This window comes from Schistocerca nitens, chromosome 5, assembly GCF_023898315.1.
Source record: "Schistocerca nitens isolate TAMUIC-IGC-003100 chromosome 5, iqSchNite1.1, whole genome shotgun sequence".
Taxonomy (NCBI): domain Eukaryota; kingdom Metazoa; phylum Arthropoda; class Insecta; order Orthoptera; family Acrididae; genus Schistocerca; species Schistocerca nitens.
The window spans coordinates 385,476,748-385,501,826 of NC_064618.1; the positions used below are offsets into that span (position 1 = coordinate 385,476,748).

The following is a 25,079-nucleotide window of genomic DNA, read 5'->3' on the forward strand; positions in this document are numbered from 1 at the left end:
GATTTGGTTTTCCGCCAGAAGAAACTCAGTGACAGCTATCTGCCTGGAAAGCATCTTTGTAAAAGACGCCATTTTGAATGCTACAAATAGCCACGCCACCATCGGAACTTCATGAAACTACAGGGGGTGAAGTATGAATATTACAAGATGTACCACGACAAATTACGCATTTTTTCAAGCGGAACTGGCCGAGACAAAAATGTTTTGCATTACTTATTGAACACCCTTCGTATTATTAATACTTTATGTGCTGAGCGCATGTAACAGCGCATGCTCGGTGAAGCGTTCTACGCGAAACTGTCCACCTAAATGGGATCGCTCTAGCACTCGACACTGCTGCGCTTAATTTTTACAATCACAGACTTTTCTTCTATGCGGGGAGAATCACGTAAAAGACGCACCACTTTCACCTAGTGAATCGTTAAAGGTACATAACGACATTCTCGGAAAACTAGATTATGGCGAGGGGAACGTAGATTCTAATTCTTGTAGGAATAGAGACACTGAAGCGACTACATTATCTAATCAAAAGTAAAATGGTGTGAGTTCACATTTGACTTTTATGACAGCTCGAACTCTACAGGAGACATTTTTAATAAACTTTCTTACTGCCTGTGGAGGAATGGCAGCATATTCTTTCTCAACTGGAACCAGAGAAGATAATGCTGTCGAATGCTGAGATCTGGAGCTCAGTCGACGTTCTAACTCACTCCAAATGTGTTTCGTTGCCTTCAGGTCTGGACTTTGGGCAGTCCAGTCCGTTTCAGGAATGCTATTGTCCATAAACGATTGTCTCCCATTACGCTGCTTTGTGACAGAGTGCACTGTTATCTGATAGATAACCCGAAGAGTTCGTCCACTGTTTCCAGTATACAATGTCGTATTATGTTTTGCAGCAAGAACTCCGCAAGCAGCTGTATTTAAGCCAATTTTGTTATGGCACTACAAGTTTCGTGTCTTGTACCTACATCATCAGATGCTGACAATCATAAAACATGCACACAAGAGGGCGAAGAATGCAGAAGGGCCAACAATCTTAGTTAAACCATTATGCCCGCAACGCGGATAGTCAATGAATAAAAAGTTTACCCTAGCCCAGCTGTTGATCTGATAGAATGATTTCAGTAAACTGTGACACGTATGAAAGAGATCTGAAAGCTAAATACCTGTTACTTCTGAATGAGTAGCTGGATGAAGCTGAGAAGGACACATAAGCATTTTCATTACCATCACGGGCATCTTCTGTTTTTTAAAACACATTGTCTACGTCTACGTACAATTCACCATGCACTGATACACCATCGATGGCGACTTGATCGCACTTCAAATCTAGCAATGTTTCTTCAGGAGACTCCTCAGTCTGAATCACACACTTTTTTGCGAAGTTAAGCTGTATTATAAATACTAACCTAACTTCATAAACTAGTAATTACTATTCATATACGTACTGTATTAAATAAAACACCATGCTGGATGGTCTTACAAAAAATGAACTTTTCATGGAGGCCTTTTGTAACAGCATTCAGAAGCTTTTGCCAACTTTACCTTGTTGTAATGAGTAGATTCTCAACAGGAGAAACAGAAAGTCGAAAATCTGTGTCCTGCTTCTCAGAGCAGCTGATACCAGTTGCTCCAAAAAGTGAAAACTATCTGGACTTACTCTGTAGCATTTGTGGAACTTGTCTTCGTGTTGAGAGGCCTCACGAGAAACCACAGCCGAACATTGTTTGATATTTATAGCACTGTACAATTTCAGTCAGCACTTTCTCTTCATTTTCAGATTGTTGAGCATTAAATAATGGTAAGCCACAATAACGTTGTCTTCAGAAGAGCTCGTGATTACAGATGGGTTCAGATGACTCTGACCACTATGGGACTTAAAGTCTGAGGTCATCAGTCCCCTAGAACTTAGAACTACTTAAACCTAACTAACTTAAGGACATCACACACATCCACGCCCGAGGCAGGATTCGAACCTGCGACCGTTGCGGTCGCGCGGTTCCAGACTGTAGCGCCTAGAAACGCTCGGCCACTCCAACCGGCTTCGTGATTGCAAGTGACACTGGAACAGAAACGTGACTCGTGCTGCCTTGCTGCTTGGCGCATCGCAAATGCCGTCGCGAATGGCATCGCTTATTTTATAACATTTTATATCGCCGCAGTGGAGGCGAGAGGACCGCACAGACCGGAGACATGTTGCGCGACCTTTATTCAATGGGTCTATCTCATACCGCATGTCCTCAGTGAGAACCGTGTCTTGGAGTTGAAACGTGATAATTCGGTTGTGAGTTAGTGAAGCCAGCAAACATAAATGCCAAATAAAGGTCGTGGTAGCAAATTCAACTATATTATCTAAGTGAGGATCGTGCCAGCCGAATGGCAGCCGAAAGCCATTGTAGTCACTTACTGTACACACACACACACACACACACACATACACACAGAGAGAGAGAGAGAGAGAAAAAATGGTTCAAATGGCTCTGAGCACTATGGGACTCAACTGCTGAGGTCATTAGTCCCCTAGAACTTAGAACTAGTTAAACCTAACTAACCTAAGGACATCACAAACATCCATGCCCGAGGCAGGATTCGAACCTGCGACCGTAGCGGTCTTGCGGTTCCAGACTGCAGCGCCTTTAACCGCACGGCCACTTCGGCCGGCAGAGAGAGAGAGATAGATAGAAAGAGAGAGAGTAGGTAACGCCGATGTGGCTACCATGTTTCGCCCATTTTGCGGCGGAACACAGGTTCGGATAATGGCGGAGTCCGAAGTTCGCTGTCGTACCTTTGTCACTGAGACAAGATCATCAGATGATATTGCGGAAAATACTTTAGTAAACGATTTATGATCTATTTGATGATTGTTCAACCAGTAACGTAACTCCATAGCGCTATTTATGCTTACAGAATTACGTGAAGTAGGGCCCATACGATAAAATGGTGAAATCATTGAGTGAGTTCTCGTTTACAGTACATTTAATCGTTTATTGATTATGCCTGTATAAGTAAATAGCATCACACCACTAAAAATTTCATTTTCTCTGAACAATAAGCTTCATTCATTAAACTGATTGAGTGAAACAGCATGCTTCCTGGACTAAATATTACTTGAAACTTCCTGGCAGATTAAAACTGTGTGCCGGACCGAAACTCGAACTCAGGACCTTTGTCTTTCACGAGCAAATTTTCCACCGACTGAGCTACCATAGCACGACTCACGACCCATCCTCACAGCTTTAATTCTGACCGAACCTTGTCTCCTAAGTTACTTCATGATGTAGCATAGGACAATAAGCCGGTGCCAGAAATTTCAGAACTATACTGTATCCAAACTAGTTAGAAAATTTGCTATGCATGAAATTAAAACTAACTAGTAACAGTAAGAGCAAATTTAAAACAATTAAGAGCAAATCTTCCCTGGATGTTTACCTTCTGAATACTTTCTTGGACACACCTTGGCAGTCGAGCCTCAGTCCAGTGGCAGATACAATGTATAAGAAATTCCACAGAAACTAACTTAAGCCAGCACAGTAATGTAAATGGAAAGCCACCGTGGTTTCTATTAGTAACAGGAAGTACTGATGGTCAGCCGACCAATACAACAGTAGCGCTAACCGTAACATCCAAAACCTAGCGACCCAATTGTCAATTGAAAACCTATACTCATTCAGTATCCTTACATCTACATACAGCAAACATAAACCACTGCGGGCCACCACTTCACTACTACCGATTATTAAAACAATCTATCGACGCACTGCATGTAGTTAGTTGCTAGATAATGGCTGTTGTGCCCATCAGATCACCCGTTCCGAAATCTGTGTTGCTTGCCACGATCAATTATGCACACATCGTGGCCACAATGTAACTCCATCGTGTTTCTGACATACGGGGCACACCCTCAGGAGATCCATAAGCTATAGGTTGCAGCGCCTTACTCAAACACAGTTGACAGCGCGCGACCGATAAATAGGGCCTGCTCCTAACTAGAGAGACACTCGCCAGATCTCACATTCGACAGCGGCAAAATAGAGGAAGTGCTACCAGCCTCGAAGGCTAAGTCGAAATACTACAATACACGGCAATATTGTTAATATAAAAACTGTGTAGGCACCTCTACAATTCTGCTTTAAAGGTTCTTTACAGAGTGAACACTGACAAGAACATAGACTACAAATGCAGACGTCAGGTTCGTTTTCCATACACAAAGAAGAAGCTAAAAATGAAATAAACACTATGCCAAGTAACAAAAAATTGAAAACAATTGCCAATCTCTGACCGACAACAAATGGTTGAAGGCGTAACAAGAACTAGTAATGCGACGTTTTCGCAGAATCATTCACGGATTCAGGCTGAATGCCTTTCATGAACAAGTTTACAAATAACTAGCATTTCTGAGATCTCATATTGCGTTATACTGCAGTAACTATGTACAAGGGCAATTGTAAGAAAAAAATGGGTTCTACATCACAATAAATTTATCAAAGTAATAATTTAGATAGTAAATCTGCCTAGGCAATAAAGTACTGTCAAGGTTATTTGTTCAGAAAAATATCTTCGAGTGGAAGCTGATTTACGAGAGACAGGTGCTTCCGGTTCTGTTACCTATACCGTCAATGGTAAGCGTTATGAGTGTCTTTTACGCAACCACGTCATTCCAGCTCTCCAACAGCGTGCGTATGTTGATAGGATCATTTTTATGCAAGATGGCCTACCTCCATACATTGAAGATCCAGTTGCTGCTGAAGCGCCATTTCGGAAATGCTCATCCGTGTGACTTCTGGCTGTGGGGCTGTCTGAAAGGCGTTCAGCGTTCCTATTGCAAACTTAGCTGCATTGAAGGCACGCATTGTGCAACACATTCTGAACGTGACCTCGGAAACACTTCGATCAGTTGTGAAACATGCTGTTTCTCGATTTCAACTTGTTGCAGAAAACGGTGGACAGGATATTGAACATGTTTTGCGCCAGTCACATGGAAATTAATAATCAGATTCGATTTGAATGATGATTTTTATGCGGTTTTTGTTCTAAGGTCAAATAAAAACTGATGTGTTTGATGCTTTTTATGCGGTTTTTTGCCTCAGGACAATTAAAAACCGATTTTTCCCGTCCGATGTCATATGACCTTGCCGTGGTGGATGGGCTTACGTAACTAACAGTATCAGTTCTGTACACGGTGAATAGTAAAGTTTGTTTAACGTCAAACGTACACCTTAGGCATTGTTTTATCAAAATCAAATCGCATTATTAATTTCCGTGTGACTGGCGCAAAACATGTTCAATATGGTGTACGATGTATGACCTCGCTGTGGTGGATGGTCTTACGTAACTAACATTATCACACCTGTACACCCATGCACACTGAGTAGTATTGTTTGTTTAACGTCAAACGTACACCTTAGGCATTGTCGTATGATTCATTTGTCATTTGCAGTCGACTAGTATTAAATTATGATACATGAAGATATTATCTGTTCTTTCCGACTTGTCCGAAAGAACAGATACCATCTTAATATAGATAAGGCTTACCGGCCAATGATCTTCTTCTGTGCGGACGCACTCACATTGCCCGAACTCTTACGGGAATCGGTAGATTGACTGCCGCGAGTAATGAGTATAGTGGGGCAGGGGCACTACAAATGTAGTGTGTGCACAGTAAGCTGGAAAAGTGGGTCTCACGGGGAGCGTGCTAGAGATAAGTCCCTGCAATCGCTCTTTCCTCTGTGTCCTCGGTGGTTCATACTGGTAGAGCGACTGTCTTGTAAGCAGGAGATCCCGGGTTCCAGTCCCTGTCGGCGCAAACATTTTCAACTGTCGCCATTGATATTTATCAGCGCCTGTGAGCAGCTAAATATCTGGATTTCATTGTAAATTCACTATTAAATTATGATGCCTATAAAGCCATCTAATGCTACAATTAGTAATTATTTATTTTTATTCTGCCATACGTTTTGCCCCTTCTCCGATAATATTCCGTTCCAATTAGACGTCATCCTCACCAGTGGTGTTATTCCGACAGCGGTTTGAAAGTTTAATTATGATCACCCTTTATATTTGCTTCAGTACCTCGGTTGACAGAAAAGACATGTTTATTACACATACAGACTACGTGCCCCTCTGTCTGCTATCATTTGCTGAATATCTCTTTTCGATGTTATGGACCATTCACATAATAAGAAGGCTGCAGTTTTCAGGTGATTCACTCTGTAGTCTCTCCAACCAGTTATTAAGACGTAAAACCCACTAAATATTCCTTGTTTTTTACTTTCCTCAAATATTTTTCGACGTCATTATTTTTTTTTCTGAAGCAAGGAAAACACACAGTCCAACATCATAGTGTTCCTTCATACAATACTCCTTCTTACAGGTCGGTTATATTTTATATAAGATCGAAAAGGTCTCAGAAAATATTTTTGTTTTAATTCCGCAATGAATTTCTCTCGTCTGAACGACGACCTCCTCCAGATGATATCCTTTCTTTGGTATTTGTCTGAAAACTCAGGAATGAGACAGATGAAATTCAGTGACTGAAGTATTCTAGCCGCTAGGAACCTTGTACACGATGTGCGTCGAGCTGTTTCACAACCACGTACGACAAATAAAATTTCTCATGTGGCCACTGAAAACATAGTCATGTTAGTGCATTTGTTAATATCTCGGCAAGTAGGCGGAGAGATATGGAGTTTTTGTACCAACTGTCAACATATGACGTACACTGTCTTCCGAAATAAGACTGCGTAATTGTTGTCACAATATTGATGGTCTTCGCCAGTTAGTTTCCAGTGACACTTATGTCACACTCTGCACCAGTAGAAATTAAAATGTCTAATACCAAACCTAGTCTTGCAATCGCATAGGACGAAAGTGTGTATGCCAAAACAACTTATTTTGGATGTAATACGCTTGAACAACAGGAGGTTTTTGTCACTGCAAACCGCTTGCAACGAAACAAGCGACACCGTGTGACCACGCCAGTAGCATTGGCTCACTTAGTTTCTGTAGCACATATAAATTGGCTCTGAGCCCTATGGGACTTAACTTCTGAGGTCATCAGTCCCCTAGAACTTAGAACTACTTAAACCTAACCAACCGAGGCAGGATTCGAACCTGCGACCGCAGTGGTCGCGCGGTTCCAGGCTGTAGCGCCTAGAACCGATCGGTTGTAAATTGACTATCTAATCAGTCACATGTAAGTCTTTTTCACTGGAGTCACATGGATTGTGATCATGTATAAATGTCGGTAGCATCTGAAGAATTAATACACGGCGACAAAAAAGCAGGGAATCAAATACGACACAAGAATAACAACAAGGTGCTCTAAAGTGGTAGTGAGGGGTGCTCGGGTATCTTGTCCACATAGTATTCTTTATTGGATAGTCAGTTTGGCTACAACTGATCCACGAGTTCCATACACGCCCACTTACATTTAAACACAAAGACACACACACACACACACACACACACACACACGAGCGCGCGCGCGCTCTCGTACGCACCCATACGCACCTCCGTCTTTATATAGACAGAGACGTTAGCAAATATTGTTCAGAATAAAGTTAAACACGACCCTTGTATATTGTTTTCATTAGTATAAAGTATTATTGTGAGTGTATTAAGTAATCTGTTCTTCCTTCGCAGATGGGCCGAAGTTCGCGGAGGCCATCACCAATGCGACGGTGCCAGTGGGGCGAGAGGGCATAATGGCGTGCGTGGTGCAGGATCTAGGAGCCTACAAGGTAGGAAATGCTTCTCCCATCTCTACAACGCCAACATGGCTTTTCAAACAGTAGCACATTTTGGGTTGTAAATTGACTATCTAATCAGCTCATTTTTCCAATTCTGGGTGAGCACTGGCATATCACATATCAACATACATAATCACTCCTATATTTATATTCATTTAATTTTTAAATTTATTGTGGTTTAGTTCTTTTATTATTCGCTCCTTTTGAGTATATGTTCATTAATTAATTGATTCGTTGTGATGCATTTTAAAATTTCGCGAAATACACATCGCGAGAAAAAAGAAAGCTGTAAGGAACTGCTTGTGTGTGGCAACAGGTAAATTTCGTCACGCTGGAAATAAGGTCGTATCTTCCATGAAACAGTAAGACTTCAGTTTCAAGGCGAGGTAATAAGCGCTTAGAGTTCTTAGGAAACCAACAACTTCTGATGTCGTAATTTCTGTTCAGTCATGCCATCCGTAACAACCTTACAAAGAGACTGTTATTCATAGCTTAGTACTCAGGCGATCAATATGGCACTGATGAAGCAGGATAATCAGGCAGAACTCAACAGTTTTAGGAAAATGGCAGTTAATAATTTTTACAAGGATCAAACTGTTATACACTCACGGAACATACTATTATACACCCTAAGAGAAAAAAAAAGGGCGCGCCACGAAGGAACCTTTCGAATGGGACGGATATCGGTACATGAGACGTACATGTACATCATCAAAAAATGGTTCAAATGGCTCTGAGCACTATGGGACTTAACATCTATGGTCATCAGTCCCCTAGAACTTAGAACTACTTAAACCTAACTAACCTAAGAACAGCACACAACACCCAGCCATCACGAGGCAGAGAAAATCCCTGACCCCGCAGGGAATCGAACCCGGGAACCCGGGCGTGGGAAGCGAGAACGCTACCGCACGACCACGAGATGCGGGCTGTACATTATCATCATCATCATCATTTAAGACTGATTATGCCTTTCAGCGTTCAGTCTGGAGCATAGTCCCCTTATAAAATTCCTCCATGATCCCCTATTCAGTGCTAACATTGGTGCCTCTTCTGATGTTAAACCTATTACTTCAAAATCATTCTTAACCGAATCTAGGTACCTTCTCCTTGGTCTGCCCCGACTCCCCCTACCCTCTACTGCTGAACCCATGAGTCTCTTCGGTAACCTTGCTTCTCCCATGCGTGTAACATGACCCCACCATCTAAGCCTGTTCGCCCTGACTGCTACATCTATAGGGTTCATTCCCAATTTTTCCTTGATTTCCTCATTGCGGACACCCTCCTGCCATTCTTCCCATCTACTAGTACCTGCAATCATCCTAGCTACTTTCATATCCGTAACCTCAACCTTGTTGATAAGATAACCTGAATCCACCCAGCTTTCGCTCCCATACAACAAAGTTGGTCGAAAGATTGAACGGTGCACAGATAACTTAGTCTTGGTACTGACTTCCTTCTTGCAGAAGAGAGTAGATCGTAGCTGAGCGCTCACTGCATTAGCTTTGCTACACCTCGCTTCCAGTTCTTTCACTATGTTACCATCCTGTGAGGATATGCATCCTAAGTATTTGAAACCGTCCACGTGTTCTAACTTTGTTCCTCCTATTTGGCACTCAATCCGTTTATATTTCTTTCCCACTGACATTACTTTCGTTTTGGAGATGCTAATCTTCATACCATAGTCCTTACATTTCTGATCTAGCTCTGAAACATTACTTTGCAAACTTTCGATCGAATTTGCAATCACAACTAAGTCATCCGCATATGCAAGACTGCTTATTTTGTGTTCACATATCTTAATCTCACCCAGCCAGTCTATTGTTTTCAACATATGATCGATAAATAATATTAACAACAGCGGAGACAGGTTCCAACCTTGTCTTGCCCCTGAAACTACTCTGAACCATGAGCTCAATTTATCTGCTGCCTGACTATCCATGTAAAGACCTTTAATTGCCTGCAAAAGTTTGCCTCCTATTTCATAATCTCGTAGAACAGACAATAACTTCCTCCTAGGAACCCGGTCATATGCCTTTTCTAGATCTATAAAGCATAGATACAATTCCCTGTTCCACCCATAACACTTCTCCATTATTTGCCATAGGCTAAAGATCTGATCCTGACAACCTCTAAGAGGCCTAAACCCACACTGATTTTCATCCAATTGGTCCTCAACTAATACTCGCACTTTCCTTTCAACAATACCTGAGATGATTTTACCCACTACGCTGATTAAAGAGATACCTCTGTAGTTGTTACAATCTTTTCTGTTTCCATGTTTAAAGATTGGTGTGATTACTGCTTTTGTCCAGTCTGATGGAACCTGTCCCGACTCCCAGGCCATTTCAATTATCCTGTGTAGCCATTTAAGACCTTACATTCCACTTGATTTGATGAGTTCCGACTTAATTTCCTCCACCCCAGCTGCTTCATTGCACTGCAATCTATTGACCATTTTCTCCACTTCCTCAAATGTGATCCTACATCCATCATCATTCCTATCCCATTCTACCTCGAAATCTGAAACATTACTGATCGTATTTTCACCTACATTGAGCAACTCTTCAAAATATTCCCTCCATCTGCCCAAGGCATCAACAGGATTCACCAGCAGTTTTCCTGACCTGTCCAAAATACTTGTCATTTCCTTCTTACCTCCCTTTCGAAGACTGCTAATTACACCTCAGAATGGTTTTCCAGCAGCTTGACCCATAGTCTCCAACCTGTTTCCAAAGTCTTCCCAAGATTTCTTCTTGGATGCTTCAATTATCTGTTTGGCTTTGTTTCTTTCTTCAACATAACTTTCTCTGCCTACCTGAGTTCTAGTATGTAGCCATTTTTGATACGCCTTCTTTTTCCTTTTACAGGCTGCTTTGACTGTGTCATTCCACCAAGCTGTTTGCTTCATCCTACTTTTACACACTACTGTTGCAAGACATTCTTTAGCCACTTCTAGTACTGTGTCCCTGTACCTTGTCCATTCCTTTTCCAATGACTGTAATTGAGAACATTCAACTAACTGGTACCTTTCAGAGATCGCTGTTATGTACTTGTGCCTGATTTCCTTATCCTGAAGTTTCTCCATTCTTATCCTCCAACATATGGACCTGACCTCCTGCACTTTCGGCCTCACAATCCCAATTTCACTACAGATTAAATAATGATCAGTGTCATCAAAGAATCCCCTGAATACACGTGTGTCCCTCACAGCCTTCCTGAAATCCTAATCTGTTATTATATAGTCAATGACAGATCTGGTTCCCCTGCCTTCCCAAGTATACCGGTGAATGTTCTTATGTTTAAAAAAGGAGTTTATGATTACTAAGCCCATACTGGCACAGAAATCCAAAAGTTGTTTCCTGTTCCTGTTGGCCTCCATATCCTCTTCAAATTTACCCATAACCTTTTCATACCCTTCTGTTCGATTTCCAATCCTGGCGTTAAAATCACCCATGAGCAGAACACTGTCCTTGTCCTTTACTCTAACAACGACATCACTGAGTGCCTCATAAAAACTACCCATCTTATCTTGATCTGTCCCTTCACAATGCGAATATACTGACACAATCCTACATGTACAGACAAACAAATGATTACATTTCGAGAAAAATTGTATGATTTATTCAAGGAAAGAGCTGCACAAATTGAGCAAGTCAATAACGCCTTGGTTCACTTCCGACCCGTATGCAAGCAGCATTGATAGAGTTATTGGGTGTCCTGAGGGATATCGAGGCAAATTCTGTCCGACCGACGACGTTAAATTGTCAAAATGCAGTGTTTGATGGAGGGTTGGGTTGTTTGGGGGAAGAGACCACACTGCGAGGTCATAGGTCTCATCGGATCAGGAAAGGACGGGAAGGAAGTCGGCCGTGCCGTTTCAAAGGAACCATCCCTGCATGTGCCTGGAGCGATTTAGGGAAATCACGGAAAACCTAAATCAGGATGGCTGGGCGCGGGATTGAAACGTCGTCCTCCCGAATGCGAGTCCAGTGTGCTAACCACTGCGCCACCTCGCTCGGTGTTTGATGGAGGGCTCTGCCCATAATGCTCTATAAGTTCTCAAATGTGGAAAAAATCTGGCAATCTTGCTGGCCAAGACAGCTTTTGGGAAGCACGAATCAGCAGAAATCCTTGCCGCGTGCTCGCCCGTATTATCTTCCTGAAAGGTAAGCCCACGACGGCTTGCCTTGAAGAGCAACACAATGGCGCGTAGAATATCGTAGACATACCTCTGTGCTGTAAGAGTGTTGTAGACATACCTCTGTGCTGTAAGAGTGTTGCAGATGACAACCATAGGGGTTATGCTAAGAAATGAAATGTCTGCCCAGACCATAACTTCTCGTGTTTCGGTCCCTCTGGAGGGTTACGTACAGAGTAGTATCTCAACACTGTCCTGGGCGTCTCCAGACAGGTCATAGAGGCTCAGTTCGACGAGGGAAACATCGCTGAAGGCAGTTCTACTCTAGACAATGAAATTCGCATTCAAAGTCGCTAGTAATCAAAACTCTGACTGCCATTTTCTCGGAAACTGTTGAGTGGCGGCACCTAAGACAAAATAGGTATTCCTTTATTTTCACCTTTCTTTTAGCAAACGAAGTTTTGACTGTGTTAAAGAGTGACATATGAAATTTTCTGGCAGATTAAAACTGTGCCGGACCGAGACTCTACATCGGGACCTTTGCCTTTCTAGGGCAAGTGCTCAACCAACTGAACTACCAAAGCACGACTCACGCCCTGTCCTCATAGCTTCAGTTCTGCCAGTACCTAGTCTCCTACCTTCCAGACTTCACAGAAGCTCTCCTGCGAACCTTGCAGAACTAACACTCCTGGAAGAAAGGATATTGCGGAGACATGGCTTGGCCACAGCCTAGAGGATGTTTCCAGAATGAGATTTTCACTCTGCGGCGGAGTGTGTGCTGATATGAAACTTCCTGGCAAATTAAAACTGTGTGTCGGACCGAGATTCGAACTTGGGACCTTTGCCTTTCGCGCGCAAGTGCTCTACCATGTGAGCTACCCAAGCAGGACTCACGCCCTATCTTCACAGCTTCACTTCTGCAGTACCTCGTCTCCTACCTCCCAAACTTCACAGAAGCTCCCCTGGGAACCTTGCAGAACTAGCACTCCTCATTCTGGAGTGACATATGGCTTCCCCTTGTAATACAAATCCAGTTTCACTGTCACATGCAACGAAACGACTACTTTTCGACGGAAAATATTGCTTGAAAGCCAGACAGCCACTGAAAAGGAGAAGATTTTTCACCAATACAAAAGTTTTCTTTTTTTTCTTTTTTTTAAAAAAAAAAAAAAGAGAGGCAATCCGAACTTACCTGTTTCATACTCACCAATAGACGTAATCCTGAACATTTTCTGTCGTGGAATGCAAACGCAAGAACATGAATGATTTTCTCGCCCTGAAATGCTGAGGTGCCAGGACCGACCACAGCCATCGTATCATTATTCGAAGATGGAGGAAAATAACATTTGTCCTCTATATGATTATTCATAAAAAAAATTACTACTTCTGCGTTTGGAAACATTCGCTCGCACATCTTGGACTCGATACCTACGAGCGATTTATTATCACGAGGTCTCATATCATTTCTTCGCGCGTGGTATCAATACATGTGAAGTAATGCAGACACTTACACTATAACAGAGAAGCTGTGAACTCACCGCGAAATAGCAGCGCTAGAACAATTGTTACCGGAAGGTTCGAAAAACACGTAAGTGTTACGGAGATGCTTCGGGAACTCAAATGGGAATCCCTGGAGGGAAGACCACGTTCTTTTCGGGAAACTATTGAGAAAATTTAGTAAACCGGCATTCGGATCTGACTGCCGAACGATTCTGCTGCCGAATCTGCATGGTTTCAGAAAGCATCGCTCGTGCGAACCTCAGTTTGTCCTTTCCTCAGATGATATTGTATTGTATGTTAAGCGGGGACCTAGAAACGACGGAGAGGCTCCGTTCCCGCCGCAGCCGCAGTGGTCCACAACCCCACGACGACTACGGCAGTCCACTTCACCCCTCCACTTAGAGAACTGGCGTCTGAAGCTGACTGCCGAACAATTCTACTGTTGCCAACATACATCGCGCGTAAAGACCACGAAGATAATTTACGAGAAATTAGAGCTCATACGGAGGTGTACAGACAAGTCGTCTTTCCCTCGCTCTATTTGCAAGTGGAAGAGGAGGGGAAATGACAAGTAGTGGTACAGGGTACTCTCCACCACGCACCTTACGGTGACTTGCAGAGTATCTATGTACATGTAGATGTACATATAGAATTAGGCGGTGCACACGTGTTCGCAACCCTAGCAACAGTCGTCTTCAGTCTGTCATGGATGTAAGTGGACTGGATGTGGAATTGTTTACTGAAGAAGTGATGAAGTACCCTGAAGTATGGGAATCATCTCGCAACGAGTGCCATGATAAGATTAAGAAGAGAGCCGCATGGTTTCTCAAGTGCGAGAAGTTCGTTGGGCGCTTTACTGGAAAACTATACCTCTGTCTAGTTTTAAATTTGTAAACAGTACCTCGAACGCTCCTTCCAGATGCTCTGAACTTCTCAAACGCTCGTGTTGCTTTTCTTTACGTATTCGGAAACGAAATAAGCAAGCACTGCCTCCTGCCTCCGACATACTATACTACTGGCCATTGAAATTGCTACTCCAAGAAAATGATGTGCTGTTGTTGTTGTTGTTGTGGTTGTAGTGGTCTTCAGTCCTGAGACTGGTTTGATACAGCTCTCCACGCTACTCTATCCTCTGCAAGCTTCTTCATCTCCCAGTACTTACTGCAACCTACATCCTTCTCAATCTACTTAGTGTATTCATCTCTTGGTCTCTTGGTGACGTGCTACAGACGCGAAACTCAACCGACAGGAAGAAGATGCTGTGATATGCAAATGATTAGCTTTTCGGAACATTCACACAACGTGTTGACATGAGGAAAGTTTCCAACCGATTTCTCACACACAAACAGTATTTGACCGACGTTGCCTGGTGAAACGTTGTCGTGATGCTCATGTAAGGAGGAGAAATGCGTACAATCACGTTTCCGACTTTGATAAAGGTCAGATTGTAGCTTATCGCGATTGCGGTTTATGGTCGAGAGCCAATGACTGTTAGCAGAATATGGAATCGGTGGGTTCAGGAGGGTAATACGGAACGCCGTGCTGGATCCCAAGGGCCTCGGATCACTAGCAGTCGAGATGACAGGCATCTTATCCGCATGGCTGTAACGGATCGTGCAGGCACGTCTCGATCCCTGAGTCAACATATGGGGACGTTTGTAAGACAACAACCATCTGCACGAACAGTTCGACGACGTTTGCAGCAGCATGGATTATCAGCTCGGAGACCATGGCTGCGGTTACCCTTGGCGCTGCATCGTAGACAGGAGCGCCTGTGAAGGTGTACTCAACGACGAACCTGGGTGCACGAATGGCAAATCATCATTTTTTCAGATGAATGCAGGTTATGTTTACAGCATCATGATGGTCGCATCCGTGTTTGGCGTCATCGCGGTGATCGCACATTGGAAGCGTGTATTCATTATCGCCATACTTGCGTATCACCCGGCGTGATGGTATGGGGTGCCATTGGTTACACGTCTCGGTGATCTCTTGTTCGCATTGACGGCACTTTGAACAGTGGACGTTACATTTCAGATGTGTTACTACCCGTGACTCTGCCTTTCATTCTATTCCAGCGAAACCGTACATTTCAGCAGGATAATGCACGAGCACATGTTGCAGGTGCTGTACGGGCCTTTCCGGATACAGAAAATGTTTGACTGCTGCCCTGGCCAACACATTCTCCAGATCTCTCACCAATTTGAAACGTCTGGTCAATGGTGGCAGAGCAACTGGTTCGTCACAATACGCCAGTCACTACTCTTGATTAACTGTTGTATTGTGTTGAAGTTGCATGGGCAGCTGTACCTGTACACGGGATCCAAGCTCTGTTTGACTCAATGCCCAGGGGTATCAAGGCCGTTATTACGGGCAGAGGTGGTTGTTCTGGATACTGATTTCTCAGGATCTATGCACCAGAATTGCGTGAAAATATAATCACATGTCAGTTCTAGTATAATATATTTGTCCAATGAATACCCATTTATCATCAGTATTTCTTATTGGTGTAGTAATTTTAATGGTCGGTAGAGCAGTTGCCTTCCAATCCAGCAGAACTACGCCATTATCACCGTGACGTCGCCGTGTGTGCACTGAAACGATATCTAACGCAGCGATCATGCGGGGCTGTTACTTGCTCGTTTACATCTAGCCCTATAAAAGCTTCGTAACACGCCCATGCGCGTAACGCAAGAGGAGCGTATGGTAAATAAGTAAGGAGGCGTCTTCTGCCATCGATGAGCGATATTAATAAAGCTACGTGAACGACCGACAACCGCCTGGAGAGCTGTAGGTCACGTTGTTTATTCATGTTGCGATAAAACATCGAATCCCATGTATCCGACATTTGCGCTACAGCCGTTATTGATTTCTCCTGCATATGTACGTAGGTAGCATCAGGCGAGGGCAGTTTTGCATTGATTGTGTATGACGCAAGCAGATACAGGTTTAATGACCAAGAGTCAAACGTGTTTTGTTTCATTTTGATTTACGTACTCAGCAAATTCGCAATTAGTTTAGTGTTTGAATCATAAGAGCTGAGTGTCGACGGTCTCATGATGATGGTGTCTGGTTTGTGGGGCGCTCAACTGTTCGATCATCAGCGCCCATACAAAGTGCCAATTTCTACACAGCCCATTTTCTTTTCACAATTCAATCTAGACACCGTCACAAATGATGATGATGTGGAAATGATGAAGACAACACAGACACCCAGTCCCGGGGCAGAGAAAAACCCGAACCGGCCGGTAATCGAACCGGGGACCCCGTGGTCCAGAGGCATCAACGCTAGCCCGTAGACTACGAGCTGCGGACACGATCTCATGAGCATCGTTTTTCGAAACGCGTTGTTGAGTTCCATACAGATGAAGTGTTTTGCTCTGTTGTTTTTTTTATCCATTATAAATCGTTAGTGAAATCCTCTGACTATAAAAACAAAATTAAAGTGGTTGAATCCTATCAAATACCACTCATAAAGTATAACAACCACTACATCGCATCCGTGAAATGGATAATATAAATACGATTGATTGAGGTCGGTCCAATCTTCTACTTTGTTTCAGTGTTACAGTTCTTTCGCCACATCATGGGCAGCTGTATAAGTTTGCATTAATTTTTGACGGGGAAATGCTCAACAAAATGCACAAAATCCCCTTAGAAACCGTTATCATTAAAGCAAATTCTTGCAATAATGGCTACAGTCTAAATTTAATGGATTAGGTAAATATTAAAATAAATTTCCAAACGACGAACAATAAAGACAAACCAACGCTAAACACCATCTCATCACAGCTAACACCAAATACGTAATGATATCATTTTTAGGAAAATTGTCATATTAAGCAGCAAATATTTTCCAAGGAAGAAATATCAGCTTTTATACAACGAAAAAGGATTAAGCTATCAGTAACATTAAAAATAATAGCAGACCATACAACCGATCAGAAACATACAACCTTAATTACAATTCATGTTCAAAGATATACATTGCCCAAGCTGGAAGAAATTTCAAAATACGTTTTCGTGAACACATGGATGCTCTTCGATTGAAAAACTTAAACAAAACCACATTTGTCTTACATGTAGTTGAAAATGAGCATAGACACACAACACGGCCCACTTTACCTGTCCAATTGGAGTAAAAATATTCAAGATGCTTGAAGAAATTGAAATTTATTCCAAAAATCTGCATGCGCTAATGACATCCTAAATGAGCGAACAGAGCTATTCAAAAATGTTATATAACCATACACCAAGTACTGTAATATTATTAATAAATGAAAGACCATATATTTTCATTATCACATCAGATTTGAGCCTATCCAGCACACATAGTAGCTCTGGATCATGTAAGTCAGCTGTTCTACTTTTATTCATTATAAATGTCACTCCAGTATGTCTGATTTGTTAACTATGTAAGTAAAACATGTAATGTTAATTCTTCTGTACGAAATTTGATATACGTAAGTTCTTCAGCTTCCAATATTATCGTAGAAATTTCCTATATTTCCTGTAAAATTCTATAGGTACAACCTGTCGATACTCACTACAGTCATACTAAGTAATATGAATTTTTTAGTCATGCAAAAACTCAAAAATATTTAATGTATTCACTAAAGTGACTTAAGCAGTAGATTTAGAACCTGTAAGCCTATTAAGAAACATATTAGGTGGCAACATGGCCGATACTGCACTGTTCTCGTGCAAGACCCAAAGAAAAAGCGCTGGCGCCGCTATTATAAATGCCAGAAACTGGGGCAACAACTAGCAGAATAGAAAATTAAACATGCCTCACAACGTGTATTGGCCAAAGAGCAGCTGCAGCATCCAAATTGGAATAGATGGCTTGGGCGACGTTGTAATAGAAGATTAAACATGTTTAATGCCAAACTGAACATGAATGAAAGCTCTAAATGAGTACGGACATAAATAAAAATACATAACATAAGAAGAAACAGCTCGCCACTGAAATTGAGTACTTAAGACGAAGCTCAAGCTGTGCTAGGGTGGCTAAAACAAGAATTGACGTAATCTGACAAAGGATGAAAGCAGATAAGAATCTCTGTGACGACATCCTACAAATACATCTCAGTAGTTTTGCCATGCGAATAGTATGTATCAAGGGACGATATCAAACAGAATACAGCGAAGGATACCTACTCACCGAGGAGGCAGTGGGAATAAGGAATATGAAAGTTAAGGAAATTCAAGACAGAAGAAGATGGTGACTGAGGGCGGAGAAGCAGAGATAGCCGTAAATAATCCTACATCTACAGCTACGTGATTACTCTGCTATTCACAATAAAGTGCCTGGCAGAGGGTTCAATGAACCACCTTCAAGCTGTCTCTCTACCGTTCTACTCTCGAACGGCACGTGGGAAAAACGAGCTCTTAAATTTTTCTGTGAGAGAGCTGATTTCTCATATTTAATCGTGATGATCATTTCTCCCTATGTAGGTAGGTGTCAACAGAATGCTTTCGCAATCGGAGGAGAAAATTGGTGATTGAAATTTCATGAGAAGATCCCATCGCAAAGAAAAACGCCTTTGTTTTAATGATTGCCACTCCAATTCACGTATCATGTCTGTGACACTATCTCCCCTGTTTCGCGATAGTAAAAAACGAGCTGCCTTTGTACTTCTTTGATGTCATCCGTCAGTCCCACCTGATGCGGATCCCATACCGCACAGCAATACTCGGTATAAGCAGTCTCTTCAGTAGACCTGTTGCACCTTCTAAGTGTTCTGCCAATGAATCGCAGTCTTTGGTTTGCTCTACCCACAATATTATCTATGTGATCGTTCCAGTTTAGTTTATTTGTAATTGTAATCCCTAAGTATTTAGTTGAATTTACAGCCTTCAGATTTGTATAACTTATCACCTAATCGAAATTTAGCTGATTTCTTTTAGTACTCATGTGAATAACTTCACACTTTTCCATATTCAGTGTCAATTCCCACTTTTCGCACCATACAGATATCTAAATCATTTTGCAAGTCGTTTTGATCATCTGATTACTTTACAAGGATGTAAATGACAGCATCATCTGCAAACAATCGAAGGCGGCTATTCAGATTTACTCCTATGTCGTTAATGTAGATCAGGAACAATAGAGGGCCTATAACACTTCATGGGGCAACGCCGGATATTACTTCTGTTTTACTCGATGACTTTCCGTCTATTACTACGAACTGTGACCTTTCTGACAGGAAATCATGAATCCAGTCGCACAACTGAATCTATACTCAGTAGACACGCAGTTTAATTAGAAGACGCTTATGAGATAGAAGAAGAAGAAGAAGAAGAAGAAGAAATGGATGGTCGGTGCATTGCTTAAAATAAAATTGTACAGTTTTTATTGTAGCTCCTTTACACGTACATGCGGGAGGACCACTGCTATTCGCTAAAAGCATCTGATGCATGGTATGCGGTGAATCTGGTAGCTGACCTCTGATTCGTGCAATATCACTTGCTTGCACCACCTCTACTCGCTACTGTCATTGCTGTTAATTTTTCCCCTAATTATACATGCCGCCTTTCGGCTGATTTGACGCTGCACTGCGCCTTTTCTTATCTTGTGTTAACTTTTCGTCTCTATGATAGTTGCTACATTCAGCGGTTCGGAGATCGATACGTGTCCATCGGGTTTGCGCGGACCCCCTACCACCACCACCACCGCCACGCAAATCAGCCCATTTACACCGCAACCCGCGCTACAAGCCAGAAACGCTCCTTCGGCCACTGTGTAGGATTACGTGGCACCCGTGAGCTCCTTCCAGCTAAGATTAAAGATGCCAGCACATCTAGCAGAAGCCCTTCTCGTGTTATCCTCGCTCGATGATCAGACACTGTGATCCAGCTGTTGTTTCTAGGACAACTGCTGCAGCGGCGTAGGTCTCTGCGAGGCTTACGTTGCTGGCTGGATTCTCACCTACATCTCATAGTCGACTCTGCCTGGACTTGTCGATGTACTTTTGTTTCGCATAACCACCATACCCTGGTCTATAACAGAGCTGTGTGCCACCACTCAACAATACTTCCACATACAGTAATTCCTATAGTCTGTTTTATTCATTCAATTTTTTTACTGACCCTAGTATTTTCTTCTCTACTGCTCCTTGCAGTCTCGAATTAAACTGTTCCTTTATGTCGTGGTACATGTTCTATTAACCTTCTCTTTGTTTTGGTATACGTCTTCCATAGGCATTCTCTTCACCTACGCTGTTTTTGGAATGCTTCATCTAATTATCTGTGTACTGTATTTTTTTACAGTCTTCAAAAGCACTGCATCAAAAATATTGTCATATTATTGGTGCGGGCTTTCAATCAATAATAAATAAAACGAAATGAGGTGGCCCTCAACTACATATCCTCCGACTCAACGTTGCAATATTACAAGTTTTGGCTGGTTTCGTTGTCTAGGGGCTGGGATACGTAGTTGCCGCATTTCTGGCCAAATACAGCTGAGTCTACAGTATACGATAAGAACACACACATGAATCAAATGGTCGAAGGTTTGTATCACTCGGCAATTGCGGATTATGAATGTAACATATAAATTTATAAATGAAAGATTGCAATTAAATAAAATGTACAGGTACTATTTTAACGACTTTAAATGATGAGTACGATAGTAGAAGTAGTTTTGAGAATGTAGTATATTTTTGCAAAACACTTACTGCAGGCGATGGTCCAGCAAGTAAATAAAATTTTAGTTGAATAACAGGTAAACAATAGATTACTAATGCACGTAATTAGTCATGAGCAACAACATAGCTCGCGAGATATTCACTTCTAAACGCACACGACGTCTTCACTGCAGAAGCCACGAAAATCACACAAGAGCACAGGTCGGCACTCCAAAATATTCTTATCCATCCTCCGCAACCACCCGCAAACTGGTCCACTGTCCAAGTCCTTCCGCCTACTGCGCGTCCGTCGCGTCGTCTCGTCCAGCCCTTCCCGTGTCCTTTGCCGTACTCCCCCTCTCGCCGCACTCTTCCCAACTTCCATACGTCTCTCTTAGTTACTGAGCGCTATGATTGGTTAGAGGACTCCCTCCATGTCTCCAAGCCAACGTACACACACACAAATATATTTAAACATATACGAAATACTAGAGTTACATTTAAGAAACTTGAAATTAAACAAACATTCCTATGGCTGGATCATAAACACGCTCTAACACACATTATTAAATACACAAACAAATTAAATAAACATATATCAAAGGAATAGCAACAAAAGGAAGAACAGTACCCAATGTCTCTGGGTTTCTAAACACATTAAATATTTAACCAATTTCTTCATGAATAGTGTATATCGGATATAAACAAAGACATAGATGAATAAATATATTTATAAGCATGCTGCTACCGTTTTTTCGTGTAACTGTGAAGTACTTATGGCCTGACGCGATCGTATTCAACTTACATGCCTTTAATTTATGCCAATTCAGGTTTACACTAATAGCTTTCTAAAGACATATAGATCGAAGAAATCGGATGAACCATTTAGATTTTGGAAATTCGTTGCTGTGTGTTACTTGTATAATTTATAGTCAGATACTAAACTGTAAACCAATAAATATATTGAAAATCCGATTACACCATCAGAATCGTCGTGCAAATAATGGTAATGTACATGTTTCTTTTTGAGGTATCATGTTTCATCTGGCTGCTATTAATTTCTATACGAACTGTGAAATGTCTGCCATTAAGGTTTCACAAATTCCGCCATCTTTGGCCCTCACGGCACACAACGTCACCAAGGAATTCCCAGCTACGTGCACGATGGACCACGTGCTGGGGATACCCCTCTCGTCCGGCCAGCGTTCGGCACCACGTGTTTACTGCCGGGCCCCGGCTGGCCGAGCGGCCCGAGCAATCACTGCCTCCTCCGAACGTATAATATTTTCAGGGCGCGACAACTCGCCTGTTACCTCACATTGGTATTAGGATTTCCAATGGTTCACCTTTGACTTCCACACAGGTCTGTGCTCTAGATATTAATTTTCAGTTCGACATTGTCCAGTCGGATTAATGTGCCCACCTGTCAAAAGCCTTAGTAACCACATTTTGCGGTGCGGACCGCTGCGAGACGTGGAGGAAGAGTTTCAGTGAGGTTATGGGAAGCCATATACATCTGCACTAGGATTCACGGCTTAGAACCCAGTGTGCGAACAGCCCGATTGAGGTGGTCTCACTGATTCTCGGTTTGTTCCAACTGCGGGGAATTTGGTGGCGAGCGGAGTACCGGGAACTCATCCTGATGCTGTTGGAACCACGCCTGTAAATTGCGACCGGTGTGACGGCTTGCATTGTCATGTTCGTATATGCCATCGTAACGAGGAAACACAAACTGCGTTTAAAGGTGGACATGGTCGCAAAGGATTGATACATATTTGTGTTGAAGCTCTGTGCGTTTCAGAACGACGAGAATTTACAGGGAATGGCATGAAAACATTCCCCAGACATTAACATTACCTTCTTATTTGCTTCCAGACTTTTCACGCCGTACAGGCCAATGCCGGACGGAGTGGCCGAGCGGTTCCAGGCGCTTCGGTCTGGAACCGCGCGACCGCTATGGTCGCAGGTTCGAATCCTGCCTCCGGCATGGATGTGTGTGATGTCCTTAGGTTAGTTAGGTTTAAGTAGTTCTGAGCTCTAATGGACTGATGACCTCAGAAGTTAAGTCCCATAGTGCTCAGAGCCATTTGAACTATCGTACAGGCCAATAGCTATCCGTCCAATGGAGCATAAAACGAGATTCATCTGAAAAGGCCGCCTGCCGCCACTCAATGGACGTCCAGTTGCAGTACTGGCTTGCAAGTTCCAACGTTTGTCGCCGATGAATACAGTCAGCATTAGTGCAGGAACCGGGTGCCTGCTGTGAAGGCAGTTGAGGCAGACTGTTGGTTGACCCTCGGTTCATCTGGGCGGTCGGTAGCTCAAGAGTTGCACCTCTATTCGCCTATATCTCCACAGCCTCGCTTACTCTTGTCACCTATGGCCAATGGTGCACCACAGGGCCGCTCGAAGTGGCCGCGCGGTTTGAGGCGGCTTGTCAAATATTGCAGGGCCGCACCCGCCGGAGGTTCGAATCCTATCTCGGGCATGGGTGTGTGTGATGTCCTTATCAAAAGTTAGATTAAGTTAGTTAAAGTAATGTGTAAGTCTAGCGATCGATGACCACAGCAGTTTGGTCCTTTAGAAATTCAAACTCATTTGAACATGTTTTTCACAACATGTGCCCCGGGACCGGTTTTGTATGTTGTTATTCTGCCATGCATCGTATAGCGTAACCTCGGCTGTGCGCGAACAGTTTACAAGCTCATCCCTTTCGGAAACGCTTTCACCGTTGGCCCGAAAGACACTGCACATGGACTTTTGGACGTCAGAGAAATCGCTTCGGTTCAGCAATACGACGCCTGCACTGCCTTCCGCATCCCCAGACTTGCTTTATATATGCTCCATTTTTAGTGGTGTTACATGCCGTCTGTGAATGGTTATTACACTTTGACGTCGAACCTAGGTGGTGGTCACATTAAAGTGCTTCCCCCACATTGTGTAGTATTACTTTTTACATAGGAGCAGTCTTCCACTTTTTCCACTATTGTACCGGCCCCGCTTTTGATGTTAAGCAAGTAGTTGTTCTGATTTCATTAGTGTCTATTGTCCTTGTTATGTGTATTCACAAGATATAGTCTGGGCTAGTTGTATCGGTCGTCGTGTGATACGACCTCTACGGAGGGGTGATCCGTTCTTTTACTTGTCAGGAAGGCACAGCTGCTCTCCCAGCTGGCTGTTTGTGGGTTCGATATGGTGGCGGTGCTTACAAGAATCCATCGTAGGCGAAAGTGGCCACAGCATGATAGGCGGAGTTCAAGAAAACCCTTTATTATTCATCATGTCGCAGCAGATACAGGTGCGCAACGCTCGTCCGTCGGGCTCATCCTAGCGTCCATACATAGTATTTACATATCGATATAGCGGCAGTAAAAGTTCTTGAAGTTCGTGCTACTTGCTGGGAGGCAGCGCAGTGACACTTGCTGACAAGAGGAGGCCACGACGCTGGGTTCACAGATTGACTTCAAACTTTGTACAATTTTAGTAGGCCATTAAAACAACATAATTTGCAAGTAGTAAGGTGCAGTACTCTGGCAATTCCAAGAAATTCGCAACAGAAATTTATGCGTCTATTAAATGACAGATGTATTGTGTGTAAATACAGGATGCTGGAGTTCATGCTGGTCAAGTGGTTGGTGTTACAGCTCCATATCACTGAACGTGTAAGTGGCGACGGTTCGACTCCCGCTCAAACTCAATTTTTAATCAATATTTTTTTGATCACTCGTCATATTATTTAATTTACTTGACATTTGAGAGGTAATATAACTAAAAAAACTAAGTGTATTTACATTAAGGTTTGTGAATTTTGTGTTATTTGAGTACCTTTTCAGCACAGAACGAGCCTGTACTCTGTTATTTCTTTATCAATGGTAAATTTCCTATCACTCATGCACTATTTGATCAAAAGTATTCCGACATCCACAAAAAATTCGTTTTTCATATTAGCTGCAATGTGCTGCCACCTACTACCAGGTACTCAATATCAGCGACCTCAGTAGTCATTAGACATCATGAGACAGCACATGGGGCGCTCCGAGGAACTCACGGACTTCGAACGTG

General features: G+C 42.7%; 1 protein-coding gene across 1 annotated transcript in view; it reads left to right on the forward strand.

Moving 5' to 3' along the window:
* LOC126259601 (lachesin-like) overlaps positions 1-25,079 on the forward strand; it is a 530,351-nt gene that overhangs the window by 272,283 nt on the left and 232,989 nt on the right. The window contains exon 2 of the mRNA XM_049956510.1: positions 7,642-7,739. Within this exon, the coding sequence (XP_049812467.1) occupies positions 7,642-7,739 (98 nt within the window). The remainder of the gene's footprint in view (positions 1-7,641; positions 7,740-25,079) is intronic.